General features: G+C 35.7%; 1 protein-coding gene across 13 annotated transcripts in view; it reads right to left on the bottom strand.

Moving 5' to 3' along the window:
* Nucleotides 1-18,109, bottom strand: part of PRRC2C (proline rich coiled-coil 2C) — a 94,986-nt gene that overhangs the window by 52,691 nt on the left and 24,186 nt on the right. For 9 of the 13 annotated variants that reach the window (XM_061382600.1, XM_061382608.1, XM_061382603.1 and 6 more), the window contains exons 2-11: nucleotides 14,137-14,302; nucleotides 13,068-13,245; nucleotides 11,401-11,510; nucleotides 10,185-10,310; nucleotides 8,230-8,450; nucleotides 5,390-5,472; nucleotides 4,647-4,780; nucleotides 4,479-4,566; nucleotides 2,849-2,993; nucleotides 1,968-2,021 (exon numbers count right to left, since the gene is read on the bottom strand). In XM_061382600.1, coding sequence (XP_061238584.1) covers nucleotides 1,968-2,021; nucleotides 2,849-2,993; nucleotides 4,479-4,566; nucleotides 4,647-4,780; nucleotides 5,390-5,472; nucleotides 8,230-8,450; nucleotides 10,185-10,310; nucleotides 11,401-11,510; nucleotides 13,068-13,245; nucleotides 14,137-14,248 — 1,251 coding nt within the window. In that variant the 5' untranslated portion in view covers nucleotides 14,249-14,302. The remainder of the gene's footprint in view (nucleotides 1-1,967; nucleotides 2,022-2,848; nucleotides 2,994-4,478; nucleotides 4,567-4,646; nucleotides 4,781-5,389; nucleotides 5,473-8,229; nucleotides 8,451-10,184; nucleotides 10,311-11,400; nucleotides 11,511-13,067; nucleotides 13,246-14,136; nucleotides 14,303-18,109) is intronic. The other 4 variants (XM_061382602.1, XM_061382606.1, XM_061382611.1 and 1 more) reach the window with 2 other exon arrangements.

Below are 18,109 nucleotides of genomic sequence, written 5' to 3'. Positions count from 1 at the left end.
TTCATCTCTCTGGTATTGTTACTTAATCTATACCTCAAAGACAAACTGCAAAAACAAAGTAATTATATAAGCACACCTAATTTACACAGGGTAAGCATTTTTTTGAAAAGCAACTTTACTGAAGTATAATTTACATAAAATGTGATACATATATTTTAACTGTATAGTTTGATGACTTTGGACAAATGATAAACTTATGTAACTACTGCCCCATTCAACATATAGAGCATTTTCGTCAGTCCTCTGTATGAATCCCTGACCCCATGCAACCAGTAATCTACTTCTATAGTATAGAGTACTTCTGCCTTTCCTAAAATTTCACAAAAATGAATACAATAAGTTATGTTGTTTTGTATCTGGCTTCTGGTGCTCATGGTAGGGATTTTGGGGTCAGTGTACAACAACTGTTCGCTGAATTCTATTGCTGGATACTACGGCATCAGAAGCATACTGTTTCGTCTGTGGACGGACATACATTCGGATTGCTTCTAGTTTTTAAGTAGGAATAAGACAGCTACAGACATTCCTGCTTAAGTATTTGTGTAAATGCATGTTTTCGTTTCCTTTAGATGAATACCCAGGAATGGAACTGCCAAGTCATATAGCAACTATGTGTTTCTCTCTATAAGAAACTGCCAAACTGTTTTCCAAAGTGATTACAGGTTTTATGGCTCCATCAGCAATGTATGAGGGTGTCACCTGCTCTATATCCTTGCCAACATCTGGTGCCATCAGCCTTGAAAATTCTGGACATGTAACAAAATTTCAATGTGGTTTTAGTTTTCATTTTGCTGGGAACTAAAGATGTTGAACATTTTTCCATGTGCTTATTAGCCATCTGTATACCTTACTTTGTGAAATGAATGTTCAAATCATTCTGTTGGACTTTTTGGTCTCATTGTTGAGTTGCAAGAGTTTTTAAATACACGTACGTGCACCCACCGCCCCCCCCACCCAATATAAGTTCCTTGTCAGATGAATTACTAATATTTTTCCTGTGATCTTTTCTTTGCCTTAGAGATGTTTTTAAAAAATCAGACTGATCAATCTCTTCTTTCTAATTCATGTCTTTTTTGTCTCATCCAAGACATTTTTGTTGGCCCAAGTTCATAAAGACTTTCTTCTACATTTTCTGCTAAATGTTTTAGTTTTAGCTTGTATGTGTATAGAAATGCTACAAAGAGCATGCAGTGGTTAAAAGGAAAATGACTAGTGCAGATGACGGTGATGGTATGTGCACCTATCACATCAGAGTGATCAAGGAAGGAAGGCCTGTGGATTGTTAATATCTGTGATACTTCAAAAGCAAAATTTTAGAAGGATGGAGGGACGAAGAGATTACCTATGCTAACTGCTGCTGAGATTAAGTAAATGAATACAGGAGAATGGATTGTGGCAAGATGGAACAGTCATTACTAATCTTGATAATAACATTTTTTCAAAGGTATACTGGGAGATCAAAGTATAACTGGAGAGGGTTAATGAGAAAGTGATGGCAGGAAGTGTAAAGAACTCACTAAAACAATTCTGCCATGAAGGAGAACAGAGATATAGGGAGGAAATTGGTGGTGGTGATGGGGAGGTGTGAACTGTAGTGAGTTGAAGAAGGGTTGGAGTTTAAAACTTTTTTTAAAGGTGAGAGACAATATTACTGGTAACCGACAAAGATGGGATCCAGGAACAAGTAGAAAGGTGGTCCTAAGGAACAAGGACAATAGAAAAAAAGTCAGTACAGGAAAGGTACTTGATTGGGAAGAACAGGTGCTTCTTTATTTTCTTAGAAAAATTAGGAGCATGCTAATGAGCTGAGAAGGAAGAGGGAAAGCTAAAGAAAGAGGTGCAGCTACAAGGTAAGGTTGGTAACTATTTCATAAAAATTATCAATTAGAAACACAGAACCTTTCCACTGTAACAAACAGGGCAAATAATACCTACAGTCCATTAACAAGCATTTAATTAAGATTTACCTGCTGTGCAAGCAACTTTGGAGGTGGTGGCAAGTGTGATGATGGTCCACGTTCCTATTATAAAGAAAATAATTTTTACAAAATAAGATAAAAAATATCTACTTCAAATATTTCTGACTGTAATGTTTTTCAGTGAGACCAAAAGACTGCAAAAAGTAAAACATCATTACTCTTTTCCTTTTTAAATAAAAATACATCAGTCCCTATAACTACATTCTATAGAATCACTCAAGCATTTCAATAAAGTTACAAACACAAAATAACTTTGTTAAAAGTAGATTCTTAGTGTGAAAATCCTAGAATTGTAGCCCAAGTAATCTGGCTGTGGAGAATTATGCCTTTAATTTCAAATTTTTATTTATATAGGTCCAATTCTTTTCATGGAATTTTTTTCCTAATGGCAGACTAAACTTTTTAAGTTTATATAAAGAAAAGAAACATTTAAAACACTGGAACCAGATATGAATGGATTAGTTACTTGTTTTTATATTTCAGGATCTCACACACACACATATGAAGATATGGTCTATATTTCTCTGTTCATTCATCATTCCCTATTATGTCAGTTAAAAGTCACACAAAATACAGGTTTTACTTAATAATTAATTTAAAAAACCTGCTTTTCCAGAATTCACAAATTTATTTTCCAACGACTCACCAATGGCTTATGAAATTCAAACTTGTGGTTTAGCATATACTACTCGACAACTACTAGTTCTTACACAGCTCTTATTGGTATGCAATAAGTCTATGGTTTATGTCTCTTTAAGAAAAAATATATAGTTTCCATTTCCTAAGTCTTTTTCCAACTCCATGATTATAAGATTAATTTATCCTTGTCCCTTGTCTGCAGTGACAAGAACCTCATGATTCCCACAAACCTGATTAAATGGCGGTCCTTTCCCATAGGGACCTTTTGCTACTGATGGCTGGGTAGGTATCTGAGAAGATGATTTGGTGTTGGAAACTTCATCTGGTTCTTTTCGGTTTTCAGTGTTTTCAGAGGCTTTTGAACTTTGATCCTCACTGAAGAATCAAAACCCAAGTGAAATAATAAATAGAATAGACAAAATATAAATGTTAAGTAAATGCATTTTCTCAACATAAAAAAGACATTACTTTCATTCAGTTTTGGGGGAAAATTCATTAAGGAATGAGGTGGCTTTTTAATTGAGCAGTGCTAATTTATTCACTCAAGAAATATACGCTATTATCTGCAATGAGATGGGGCCTGGGCTTGGACAGATTATCACAAGATATAAGCTGCAATGCCTGGGCTTGGCCAGATTATCACAAGATATAAGCTGCAATAGAGTACTTGTCAAATACAGACACACCCACTTGACACACAATATGATTCCATCATTTTCTATTATTCTATTATTCTCACCCAAAACTCTCATCTGAATGCAACTAATACTCCAGATAATTAATTATTCTCATTTACTCTAATTTGTTCTGATTTAGTGAAAAAGAGCAATCAAGCTATAGTATTTTAAAAGTACTGACAAATCACAGGCATCTCACAGCTGATAATCAAACAGCAATGTATTACAACATTATGGCTGAAAAACTATACCGATGTGTACATGCAAGCTCCTGTTTAAGAGCCCAATTTTTATGCTTTATGACCCATATATTCCTGACCTCGCCCCATGTTTTTAAAAAAAAAAAAAAAAAAGGAAAAGCTCCCATTTCCCAAGAACTTATTGCTCCTTGTTAAGTTAAAAAAATCAAAGACTTGAAGCAGCTGTTGTAACCCAAGTAAGTTTTCTCCAGTTTCATAAATATGGATCAGGTCAAGCAAGTAAAAAGTTTTAAATGATCCCTGATACGGTGTCTCAAAGTACCTCCATTAGATGACAAGCATCTATGCAGTTTTTAACTTTTTATTTTGTATTAGGTATAGCCAACTAACAAACAATGTTGTGATAGTTTTAGGCGAACGGGTTAGGGACTGAGCCATATAAACAGCTTCTTTTAAAAAAAATAAGTATTTTCTTTAGAAACATCAGACTCTTAATTCCTTGATTATTCATACTTTGAAACTTTGGCTCATCAATCACCTTCCCACCCAGTAAAAATCCTCGGAGTAGGACACAGAAATTCTATAAGCAGGGAGCAAATACCTATCAATGAAAACTCTTTGCATAAATGGCTCATGTGGGACTTCCCTGGTGGTCCAGTCGTTAAGAATCCAACTGCCACTGCAGGGGACATGGGCTCACTTCCTGGACTCCCTGGTCCAGGAAGATTCCAAATGCCAAGAGGCAACTAGGCCCACAGGCCATAACTACTGAAGCCCGCACTCTCCAGAGCCCGTGCTCTGCAACAAAAGCCGCCACCGCAAAGAGAAGTCCGTGCAAGACTAGAGAATAGCCCCTACTCGCCACAACTACAGAAAGCCTGTGAGCAACAAAGACCCAGAGCAGGCAAAAATAAAATTAAATAAGTGAGCCATGTTACATTAACAAATTCACACTATTATTAGTAACAGATATCACAACTTACCTGCTGTTTTCTTTAGGACTACTACTTCCTTGCTCATCATCATCACTGAAATTCAGCTGTTCTGTATAATCCACTTCCATCTGAGCACCTATTAAATTAAGGAGAATTCAGACTGACTGTTTCAAAGTGTATAAAATCTAAAAGTGCTTTATTAATCTTGTCTCCTACCTGCCCAACCTTCGTCAGCTTCAGCATCTAGGTTATCAAATTTATCAAGCTCCTTCAGTTCTGATGCACTAAGGATGGAGGGACGTTCAGGCTCAGAGGCCCATGAAGGAGGTGGGCCTCTTCCTCGAAGGCCTCTAAGCAGTGACAGGTTATGAGGGAAAAAGGATACCAAGTTTTAATGATACTAAATTAGGAAAATAGTAAAAGACTGGAATTTAGTTAACTTCAATTCAACATTAATGCTTTCTACATGGTAATATACAAAGTATTCTGCACTGGCATGTGTATGAAAAGACTTTAAGATTAACACATAAATTTAAGACAATACATAATGATGTTTCTTATGCAGATATTTAACAGCAAAATTTTCAAGCATTTAAAATAAAACAAATATACATTAGAAGTCTATATGGCTAAGAGTTCTATTCATCTGAAAATAAAGAACTTGAAGGAAAATCATCATTCAGGAGGATGCTCAAGGTTTACAATTAAGGAAAAAAAGAATGGGGGTTATCAACGTCATGGAAGGAAGACGGAGTAAAGTGCCATCCATTTTGGGGGCCACAATTTTCAGTTTTCAGAATTTTATGTCAAGTGATTTAATGTTTTAGAAGATTAAAGTATTTTTGTTCTATTGATGAAAGTTAACCAATTACTTGTTGATGACAAATGTACCTTGAAGACAGAATAATAAATCCCCACAATCTACTCAACCTCCTGAAAATCTTAACAAGTAGTCTTACTTGTTTGTTTCAGATAAAGAAGGTGGAAACCTCATGGGACCATGTAGAGGAGGATAGGCCATCCTAGGATACTGCTGAAACATCTGCATAAAGGAAACAAAATTGGTAAATTTAGCTACTAAGTTATTTAAAAAAAAAGGTTACCCCTAAGCCTGAAATTATAATATATAGAAATTATTAAAATAAATAGCACTGTGAATACAGAATTTTATCTACTGGTATAGATTATCATTCACTGTCAATAACAAGCCATTTATAAAACTACTGCCTCTACCAAGTCATTACAAAGAGGTAAGAACTAGGACACATCATATTAAGAACTTCTGTTATCTCATTAACAAAGTTACATAAAAATAACTGCACGGAATTGAAAATAAACACAACATGCATGCACCTCAGAAAACTTCAATTTTCTTAACCAAGTTTAAAGATGTGAAATGATACAACGTGAAACCTCCATCCTAATGCAAGAGTAGAGTAACTGAGAGCAGATTTGTTGGTAAAGAACTCAGTTCAGATACAAGGATAGCCCATAACCCGAGGAAGGTGAGGGAGGAAGTGGGCAGGCAGCTAATTGAGGGATTTTCTATGGGTAGGGCATAAGTGGATTCTGAGCCAAGTTATTACACAGATAGTAGTTACATAAAAAGACCCAAAGATGATGCTCTCCATGGGAACTTGGCTTTGTGAATCTGACTTTAGGAAAATTTGTAAGATAGATTATGAAGACAACTAGTAATACCAAGGGAATTAACCTATGATTTATAAGGGAAGAAATGTCAAGCAGTGCTTGGTTATTTACTCTGCTCATATCCAGGTTAAATTATGTTTTAAAAAAATGAAATTGTATTACTTTAAATACATAATTTATATCCTGAAACAGATTAGTTTTTCTTTAAAAACAAAAAAACCATTAGATGAGGAAATTACTTCATACTTGAAGAAAAGCTATGCTTATATGATTGTGCTATGTAAAGAAGAAATTTCTAAGAAGGGTTGGGGCAACTGAAACTCAACTGGGGCAGCTTTGTGTTTGGGGAATACTCCAGAGAATTTTTGGTTCCATCTCACTTCCACACTGAAATTAGCAAATAGATAACTGGAGGCAAATGGTCATAGATTAAGTTGCATTAGATCCTTCTGCTGATTACTTAGGCATAGATATTATGTGGTGGTAAATGTTTAAAATTTAGGAATTTGCCTCAAGAACATTGTAGAAACAACTTTTCAATATATAATATTTTTAAAAATGTTTGTTTAGTGAAACACTTTATTTGAATAAATTCATTGATGAAATTGGTAACAGAGCTCACTTGATCTTTCCTCTTACCTTCCCTTATCCCACCCCCACATCTGGAAATTCAGGGGTCCTTGGAAGCACAACTTGAAAAATACCGGGAGACAAGTATTTGGATACAAATCATTACTCAAGGTCAGGTTAGCATTTAAGACCGATCTTATTATACACTCCAATAATTAAAGAAAATATTCAACAAGCAATTGTACTAATAATTGATTTCCCTCTATCTTAGAATGGTTAAATAAAACGTAAATTTATTTACTTGAACACATGTAACTCGCCATACAATTTCACAGTAGACTGAGAGCAAACAAAAAGAGGGCAACAAATTTATAGGAAATACAGGGGTCAGAAGTATATATAGTAATACATACTTTCAAAATTAAATTTCCCCTGCCACTCTTAGGTTCTTTTTTTTGAGGTGGGGGTGCAATGTGTGGCATGTGGAATCTAATTCGCTGACTAGAGATTGAACCTGTGCCCCCTGCACTGGGAGTGTGGAACCACTGAACTGCCAGGCAAGTCCCCTCAGAAATATACATTAAATGAAACTACAAGGACAGAATCAGCAAAACCCAGACTGTGAGAAACTCCACGGGTAACAAACTGTGATAGATATGCTCCAAAGAAAGTAAGAGATGGAGGCAAAGATACCCATAGATAACAAAAATGCTATGAAAAATACCAACCAATCTCAAGAATAGATGGTATCTGGATCCTAATTAAGAGACAATCAGGGAAACTGGAACAATGACTTAGTATTTAAAGAAGAATTTTTTTTTATATGTGTGATAATGGCACTGTGAGCTTTCCCCTAGTCTTTCTCTTTTAAAATCTAATCTAAAATATATATGGATGAGATGATCTACTAGGATTTGTTTAGTAATTCCAGGTGGTGAGAAATGTAAGTGAAACAAGATGTACCACAAATTGGTAATTGTTGAAGATGTATGGCAGATAGGGGAAGAAGAAAGTTCGTGCTTTCTTTTAATCATTTCTATTTTTGAATGTTAAAAATATTTCATTATAAAAAGATTTTAAAAACACTTAAAGGTATATTAATAAAAACTTCAGAACTAAAGCAGGTATTAACCTTTTTTGTGCCATGAACAACCCCTTTAGCAGTCTGATAAATCCTATGGACATCATCTCATAAAAATGTTTTTAAATGCATAATTGAAAACACAGGATTACTAAGAAATTAATTATACTAAAATTCTGTCCCCACGATATTTAAAAAACAAAATTTGTGATACAGTAACATGCATGCTTCAGTAAGTAACACTAATAACTATTTTGAAGTTATGCTGAGTATAAAAAATATTTGCAGTATCTTAATGTAATGTTACATGATGCCTATAAAGGATAAAACTCAGGTACTGCTGTGATTGATTCCTAAATTCATAATCAAAGGAAATGTTAATTTTTAGTTAGATGTTAATGAAAATAAAGACCTAAACTTTTCCCCATTCCAATTCTTCCCTTGGTATCCAGAGCAAAAACCTCTTATTTAACCCCTTGCTGATTCAACAATACTCACATAAGGAGGCATCATAGCTCTGTATTGCGAAGCAAGGGCAGGCTGTTGTCCATTCAGTTTAGCCTGTGGAGGACCACAAGCTATCCTCTTTTCTACCACTTTGAGGATATCACTTTGCTCTGATGTTCCAGCTGTGCTTTCATCCTGGCCAGGCTTTTCATCTTGGTCAGATGTTAAAGATGAACTAGCAGATTTGCCACCATCTCTCCAACAAGCAACATCTGGTGTGAAGAGAGATAGGAAAAAAAGAAAACAAAGAAAATCTCAAAATGGAACAGAGTGAAACCAAGTGAGGCATATTTCAAGAATATTTAATCAAGTAAGCACAGTGAAGGAACAGTAAAGTCTAATCTACTCTGTACTAGAAATCAAGTAAGCATAGTGAAGGAACAGTGAAAGTCTAACCTAGGCTGTACTAGGTATCTAGGCTTTGAAGGTGTTTAGGTAGTCAGAGCAGTGACTTCCAAAGTAGAGAGGATACACCTCAGAGGGTACCTCCAGAAGCAAACACTGGGGTTGGGGAAGAAAATATTAGGAATTCCCTATCAAGCTTCACCAGTTTTTGATACAGAGATTAAAATCAGTTATACCAGAGCAGTCCTGAGGGAAGGGAGTTCTATACCCCAAAAGGATTGATAGTGATGCATGCTCTCATTCATTTTCCATCTATTACTGCCTATTACATGTGCCCAAGCGCACAGATTTAGTGTCTGTGTAACCTGATTCAACTACATGTAACCAGATAAAACAGATAATTGGTTTTACAAGGAAACCCTGTTTGGTTCCAGTGGTCTCTACTCCTTCTATTCACACCTGGTGTAGTCCACTCAACTGTGTCCCAGGATTGGTCTGTGCAACCTGTAGAGTAAGACAGATGTGTTGGCGGTCTTCTCTGAAAACAGGCTATGAAAGCCTAGGGGTTTCCATCTTGAGTGAGAGATGTCTGTCTGTCCCTCCTTATTTTTTCTGAGGAATTCATGTTGTGAGCTGCCCATACACAAATGAGCCATGAGAGAGCTTGACACAGTACGCCTAGTCAAGTCAGCATCAGATGAAGGCTTCACTGTAATTTTGATGAGAACCAACAAAACCTGAGGCAGAACCCCCAGCTAAGTGGCTGCCAGATTCCTAACCCTCAGAGACTGAAATGTCCAGTTCAATTTGTTATCTTACTGCCAAATACATTACACAGCAACAGATAACTGGTGAAAAGAAACTAAACAATAGTGGAGTCGACACTACTATTCCTAATATAAACTCATCAACCACATAACAATAATTAAAAAAAAAATTATCTACTCAGATCTGATAAGAAATAGCCAAAGAAATACAAAATGTATCAGGTTATAAAAAAACATGGATTTGTAACTATTACTGCAAAGAGGAAAACCCTGTACAGGGTCCAGGGTCCTTTGAGGTATCTGTTAACAACACTATGAATCCAACATAACTCATTAGACATTTTAAAATCTCTCAAAGATTTTACATTTCTATTTTTATTTTCTGCTTTATAATGCATATAATACAAGTATCTCTTACTATTTAAACTGATTAGCTCCTCAGTTTGAATTCAGAAAGCAAGGGATCCCTGAATATTAGCAGAAAGCAAATGAATGGATAAAATTTATACATAAACATTTGCATATCGGGGAGGTTTGCTAAAAATTTTTACTATTGTAAAAATAACCAAATACTGATGTAAGTTCTCTAGTCATTTTGTTAAAATGCTAACTTTTGATTTAGTAGGTTGGTGTGAGGCCCAAGACACATACTTCCAACAAGTTCTCAAGTTAAACTGATGCTGTTCATGTAAAAACCATACTTAAGTGGCAATCAATTATAGTTACTGTCTGCCTTTTCAAACTACATACAACAGCAGCAGGCAGGAGGTTGTATCAAAACAGAACACAAATATAATCTCACTCTACACTTTTACTAAGAGAAAATATTCTTACTTGGTGGGCGTAAACTGGGTCCAGGTCCATAGTTGTCATCATTTGCTTCTTTTTCTTTTTTTTCCTGATCCCCAGCTGCCTGTAGGCTGGGAAATTCTTGTTGAAAATGACTATTCACCTGGATTCCTAAACATTAAAAAAAACAACAACAACAACAACATATAATACTGAAGATAATACAAAAACCCTTCCAGGATAGAGCTCTCTCCTTTTTCTGGTAATTTATTCCACACTGCAATGGTGACTGTACATATCCATAAAATTTTCAATTTATCTAGAATTAGAATCCCTTGGAAAGTTAATGAACAGCCATGAGGAGAAAAAAAAATCTGAGAAAGGAATCTGCCAGACATTGTTCTGGCAGACTCATTAAAATTGGTGCAGCAAACGAGGAGAGTTTCACTTCTGTTTCTCTTTTATTATGACTCCTTTCATTTTCAACACAAGTTAAATTTTTTTGCTAATAAATAACACTAAGAATCAGTTCAAACAACATTACTAAAACAGAATTTATGAATCAACACTACAAATATGGTGAGGCTATGATGTTTTTGTTTAACTGCTGAGATACTGATGGCACCTCACTATTCACTCATTTGCCTATCTACCTGCCTGCCTATTTTACACTTCCATAAACTAAAAGAACTGACTTCATTAGCTTGAGTGCCTAGACGGGTTTCTCTGTATGTTTTACAGACATATTTGCAAGTGGGGAAATTAAATTTTGTTGGGAAGCCCATCATTCCTAGCGGGGAGGGAAGTATTACAGCTACTATCCTTGATGGCTATTCTCCTAGATCTTCTCTACAATGGAAACTGGGAGTAGCATGCTTGAAACAGAAAAGGTTAAAGGGCACGGATGGAGATTAATATGGTTTACAGCAATCAACATTAATGTCTGGGTATTTTCTGTCTCAGAACTGAAGGCACAAGATTTTGTCTGGTTACAGAGGGTAAAGACAGAGTAATATGGGGCTTGGGGTATCTTAAAGACTACTTCTTTGATTCCTATTACTGGCTCATATATAGGTCTTAATACTGAAACTTAACTAGCCCAAGAGATTTTTTTAAAAGATCCTTTTTTTTAAGGGTCTAATAATTTCTTTTGACAGTGTTCTCTGCCCCTGCCAAAACAGTATAATTTGTCCCTTATCTTCTGTCTGGCTGTTCAGTAACTATCAAGCCTAACCAGTTTCCCCAGCTAATGTCTACTTACCATCTCCTTGCCCACCTTGCTTGTTACTGGCCCATGATTTGGGAGCAGGTGCTACTTCTGGGGGAGCTGCAACCCCAGGTTTTGGTTGTGCTGGTGGAACTTCTGGTGCTCTTAAAAAAATATGAATCCATTATTTCAGATATTGTATGTTTAAACAAAATAAATATTTCACTTAAGCTAAATCTGTATATAAATGATTTTGGCTACATATTTACTCAGATGCACCCCCCTATGCTTTCTCTCTGCAACATTCCTTTAAAAGAAGTACACCTATTTTTGTCCTCTTTTATTTCTACCCTTGAATAACCCAAGGAGATGACAGCTTTGTTTTTAATTTTGGAAGGAAAGGAAGGGAAGAGGGAAGGAAGAGAGAGAGAAAAAATAGAAGCACTCATTATTGAACATAGCTACCAAAAATTACTTTTGAAGAAGTAAACATTTATAATTAGAAATAACATTATAGGCATACATACAGTCTGGATTGGTGGGATTAGCCAGGAGCAAAGGCTAATAAGCAAGCTCTCCATTCAGCAGTCAATAGGTTCACCATTATATATTACTATTAATCAAAAGAAGTCATAGCAACCTGACTGATGTGTCCCCATGAGTAAAAGGTGTTTTACAAGGGTCTACAGTTTCAACTGACATCCCTGGTGGCTCAGATGGTAAAGCGTCTGCCTACAGTGCGGGAGACCTGGGTTCAATCCCTGGGTCGGGAAGATCCTCTGGAGAAGGAAATGGCAACCCACTCCAGTACCCTTGCCTGGAAAATCCCATGGACCGAGCAGTGTGGTAGACTGCAATCCATGGGGTCGCAAAGAGTTGGACACGACTAAGCGACTTCACTTTCACAGTTTCATTCAATCCTTGCAATGAGTTAAGGCTTAAAAATAAAACAGTTAACAGACTTAAGAAATGCAATATATTTCTGGTATACTCAGACCTAAAACTGACTTGCTACTACAAAATAATTCTATTAACTAAGAAGTAGAGAACAATAAGCCTTTGATAAGGTTCACCCAAGTAGTAGCATTTATCATATAAAGCTCCTCAGAATCCAGAGCTTTAGTAATAGTTATAGACAAAAAGTATCAAGCACTCATTTTCTTGTCTATTTTTAAAAATTACCACTACTTGGCTTGGTCATTCAATAAACCAAGAGCCCTGCATAATTCTTGACACAGAATACTAAATACTAAATATTTATTGAATGAATTATGATTAAGAGGGACATTACTAATTCCATGCCAGTTTTCTTATTAATTCTTTATTCATTCAAATAGTATTACTTGATTACCTATGATGTACATCAGGTAGTTTCAATGAGGCAGACAGAAACTCTAAGCTTTGTGGAAATTATTTAACAGAATGACTCTTAAATCATAGAAAGAGAATGCCTGATTTGGTGAGGAATAGGAGGGAGCCTAACACAGTGTACGATAAAAGGAAAGTTGTGACCAGTATTTCTGTCATCTGTTCTGCCCTGACACCTGAAAATACTGCCACTAAACCCACTCCCAGTAAAAATTACACTAGAGTTGACTATATATAAAACATTTTAAAGGGCATGATATATGTAATACACATAGCATATCACCTAGCACATAGAAGGGACTCAAACATAAAGAATGGGGAATGATTTCATTTTTTAGTAGACTTTGACTTACTTTTCTTCTTCGTGTTGCTCTTGTTTTGAAGCCCATCCTGTGCCGTCTTTAGGTACAATGTTCACATTAGGATCATTGCCTTTGTTTTCTGCTTTGAGACTTGGGAGGTTAGCAGGTGGAGGCATACGCCGAGAAATACCAACTTTTCCAAGACTCTGTAATCCATGGCGAGCTGCAACTAAAGATCAGTAACATCAACTTTCTTAGTAACTATTTTATTCTTAAAACAACACAAAAGACAATAGGAATTAATGGAATCTTGAGCTATTATTTTCTAATATTTTAAGAAAAAAAATTTAAAACTAAGCCACAAACCTGCAACATGACCCAAGGAAGAAGTTGTATTCAAATTAACTATCAAGTCACTGAACAGATGCTTGAAAAATTCTAACAGCTAAACTAACTCTATAAACTACAAAAAAGAAAACACTGACAGTGCTGTTTTGTACTTTTTCCCAAGGAACTGATTTTAAACTCAAAACTTCATACGTGAAACAATAAATAAGATACAAAACAATCTCACAGACATATAGGACAGACCTGTGGTTGCCCAGGGGAAGTGGGTAAAATGGGAGTTTGGGATCAGCAAATGCAAACTAGTATATACAGAATGGATAAACAAAGTCCTACTGTACTCAATATACTGTGATAAATCATAATGGAAAATGAATATAAAAATGTATATATATGTATAACTGAATCACTTTGCTATATGGCACAAATTAACAAACACTATAAATCAACTACATCTGATTAAAATATTTTTAGCTTTATACCTATTAATCTCATTAACCAAGTCTCCCCTTTGGAACCATACAGTTTAACTTATTTTCTGCTGACAACAAACTGGAAAAAAATAAACATTTTAAAACATTTATAAACTTTTAACTTTAAAAACTTCATATCCCCTCATAGATGTGTATGTACATAAAAAGCACAATGCAAACAGGGCTGCTTTAACACAGGTTTACCTAGATCCTAACAGCAATAGCTCTAGTATGTGATTTAGAGTAATAAAATGAAACCATGAAAATTATAAAAAACATAAAAGCCACTTGATTTTACTCACCTGTGGTTTTCTGAGTTTCTAATGATTTACCCTTGTAAGTATTAAATAAACTGAGTGTCGCATACTTTTTCCCATCCTTTGCTTTTGTGCTCTGGCCTGACTTCTCCGACATTTCGGTGGAAACTCATCGAGTCTAGAACCTTCTGCCACACCCCTTAAAATCAGTCTGTAAGATTAACAGAAGAAAGAGAATTAAGGAGGAACATTTTAGTTTACTAAAAACTTAGTAAATTCAAATGTTCACAGAAATTCTGAAAAATAAAAATGAGATGTTAAATCATTCTTTAATAACTCACATTAATAATAGTTTCATGAGCCTGTTTAATACTATAAAATTCCAACAACCAACATGTGACAAAGTTAATCAAAATAAACTGCCATCTGCTTGGTGAGTATATTATTTATGGTTTGTAACCACTTAACTATGTATAGAGAATATGGGTTTTAAGCCATACTGAGATGAACAGTTGAACTACAGTTAATCGATGGAGAATGTCTTTCTGTGTAATAAGCAAATATTATTCAACCTAATAGGACTGAGATGACCGGCATGATCGGCTTACACATATGGAGTCCAAATGTGACAGAAGGATAACATCCTTTTCTTATAAACTGCATGCCTGTGTTTTCAGGCAATATGTGTCTAACAAGAATCTTTTATTTAACAGTCTAGAATAGAAAGAACATTCTATTTTCTATGCATTCTGCAAAGGGTAGAACACTCCCTCATAAATCTAAGACACAATATTCTATTTCACTACAGAGTAAAGTGTTCAAGAAATAGTGTACACTTGTCAAAAGTCTCTGTATATATGAGAAGTAAACAGTATTTTAATGAACATTCATATACAAAGAGAACGTTCATCTTTGGAATTAATATACCCTAATTAAAAACTAGCCTAATAATACACAGGGGAGGTGATACAGATTAGCTCTCATACTATTTCTCTTCAATTTATTAAGATATACATTATCAATCTTAGGAATTGTTTCTTTTTTTGTGCATGTTTGCTCTATTTGTTTTGAGAGTAGAAGTAGGGCAGGAGGTAGTGACTCTAACAAGAAACCAACAATAGCTAAAAGCATGAGAGCTAAAGACAGTACAGAATAGGATGTAACGCAAAAAGCATTCGAAGTCAAGGAACGCCTGAGTAGGTCCTATCATCATAAAGATCCTTTCATGTATTGGTTTTACATTTGTCAATTACAGAATAAGCATCACATCCAGAGGTATGATTTTACATTCATATCAGCTAACATACAGTATTCATGTGGTTCCATAAAGTTTATCTGTAATCTTTACATCTATTATCTCATTTTAGACTAAAAATGTTATGATATAGTTAGTATTCTGGTTTTTACAGATGAGGAAACTGATGTTCATAGGCAAATGAGACTGGCTTTGAAATCAAGGCTTCTGGTCAGTCGGTTTATACCATGCTGCCTCCTATAACTAATTACTTAGCTTCTCCAAGTATACATTTACAATTTGAAATAAATTGTGTAAATCACTCACCTGCAACCAAAAGAACTACATTAACACATAGATCGCTTGCAATCATAGGTGCAAGGATGTATATAATTAATTTTATCCCAAGGGTGCTAATGATGACAGTGTGAAGACAGCTATACTCAGAGAATCTTTCTTGTTGACACATTTTTACCAATAACATGGACAAAGATATACAGGAAGACTATTCCTCTCCAGTGACAAAAAAGAGGACAGTGCATATTCACTAGATGACAAAATTAAGATTCAAGGGGATCTTTCTTCAGGTGAAAATAAGGTAACTGGTGTAAAATAAAAACTGTCAACTTCTTCTTTCACCCTCATTTGATGGCAATTTAACACCTGAACATGAACATGAAGTTGCTCAGTCGTGTGCAACTCTTTGTGACCCCATGGACTGTAGCCTACCAGGCTCCTCTGTCAATGGGATTTTCCAGGCAATAGTACTGGAGTGGACTGCCATTTCCTTCTCCAAGGGATCTTCCCAACCCAGGGATCGAACCCAGGTCTCCCACATTGTAGACAGACACATTACTGTCTGAGCCACCAGGAAGTCTAACACCTAAGAATCTCCAAACCTCTCTTAAAACCACAACTACTCATGGAGACCCTCACCTGCCTATATCATAAAAAAAGCAGTAACATAAAAAAACTTTAATTTCCTTAGGGCAAACCTACAAGCCCACCTGCATCTACATCCATCTTTCTGAAGGGTTGCCTTTCCTTCATCTGTTGTTGAAAGTAGTTCTCAGGATCATCCAGAAACTTGTTAGATATGCAAATTCTCAGGATCAAACGCATACCTACTGAATCAAACTGAGGATAAAACCACTGTGCTTTAAAAAGCCCTCCCAGTGACTGTGAAAAAACACAAAAGTTCAAGATATAATGATTTACTACGAGCATATATATATATATGCTACGGCATCCCTGGTAGCTCAGCTGGTAAAAGATTCTGCCTGCAAGGCAGAAGACCCCTGTTTGATTCCTGGGCCGGAAAGATCCGCTTTAGAAGCGACAGGCTACCCACTCCAGTATTCCTGGGCTTCCCTAGTGGCTCAGGTGACATGACTGAGCGACTTTTACCTTCATATATATGCTAAGCAGTGGTCCTTGCTGCAAATTAAAATCACTTGGGGATTTTAAAACATACCAGTTTCTAGAGTTGTGAGGTGGGATCTGATTATCAATTCTTATTTTGAAAATGCTCCTCAGGCTATTCTAAACATGTAAGCAGTCTTCAGAATCACTGCAATAAAGGAAGTGTACCTTTCCTTACATTCCATCGAAGACCAATCCTTCCTTCTGTGCTACCCATCCTCTCACTACTTTCTTTCTCCTCCTCAATTTGTCTGCAGGGAATCTCACCCACTTCTAAGGCTTCAACTACCAACTGTGTATGTCAAATTTATATCTCCAACCCAGAATTCTGTGTTCCTAAAGAATCCCACTGCCTGTTTACATTTCTCCTTTGTTTTGAATTACCTGGGAACACAGGCATCTACTTCACATTAAGGGTTTCAGATGCAGACCAAGCCAAGCGAATGTTTACAAAGCATGTGAGGAACTGTAGAGGGGGGAAGGAGAGGATGGGATGAATTGAGACAGTAGTACTGAAATATATACAATTACCACAAATTTGCTGTATGATGCAGGGAGCTCAAATGGGTGCTCTGTGACAACCTAGAGGGGTTGGATAGGGTGGGGTGGGAGGTGGGAGGGAAGTTTAAGATGGAGGGAACATATACCTATTCATATGTTGATTCATATGCTGATTCATGTTGATATAAAGCAATTATTCTCCAATTAAAAATAAATAAATTAAAAAAAATTAAGTTGGGGGCTTCCCTAGTGGTTCAGTAGTTAAGAATCCACCTGCCAATGAAAGGGACAAGTGTTCAATCTCTGGTCGCAGAACTAAGATCCCACATGCCAAAGGACAGTTAGGTCCACTCACTGCCCATGTACTACAGAGAAGACCCAGCATAATTCAACCCCCAAATAGCTGAGTCAACAGGAAAAATATCTCAACATGTGACAAAAATGCAAATGTTATACAAGAACTCAAACTGAAGAAAAAACTTGAAGAAACCCAATTATTAATGCTATGTTAACAGACAATTCACTAGAGAAATAATACCACTAAGCAAATGTATTGAAATGCTCAATTTTATAAATAAACAAAACTAACAAGTTAGGGCAGTTCAGCCTGTCCATATGTTTACACAAGGAAAACAAAGTAACAAAACACAATCTAACCACAGGGTGACAGAATATCTAATTCAATTCAGTCATCACAAAACATTTAGAGCTTGGGAAAAAAAAAAAAATCACAAAATGAACTTTAATTTTCCTACTTAAAAGTAAAATGAAATAAAAACATGTCTTATAAATTATAAGGAATTTCCAAATACAAAGAAAAAAAAAAGTTCTTGAAAATATATTAAAAACTTCTGTTCCAGT

The sequence above is a fragment of the Bos javanicus genome, chromosome 16 (genome assembly GCF_032452875.1).
Source record: "Bos javanicus breed banteng chromosome 16, ARS-OSU_banteng_1.0, whole genome shotgun sequence".
NCBI lineage: Eukaryota > Metazoa > Chordata > Mammalia > Artiodactyla > Bovidae > Bos > Bos javanicus.
This window is presented reverse-complemented; position numbering and strand designations above follow the sequence as displayed.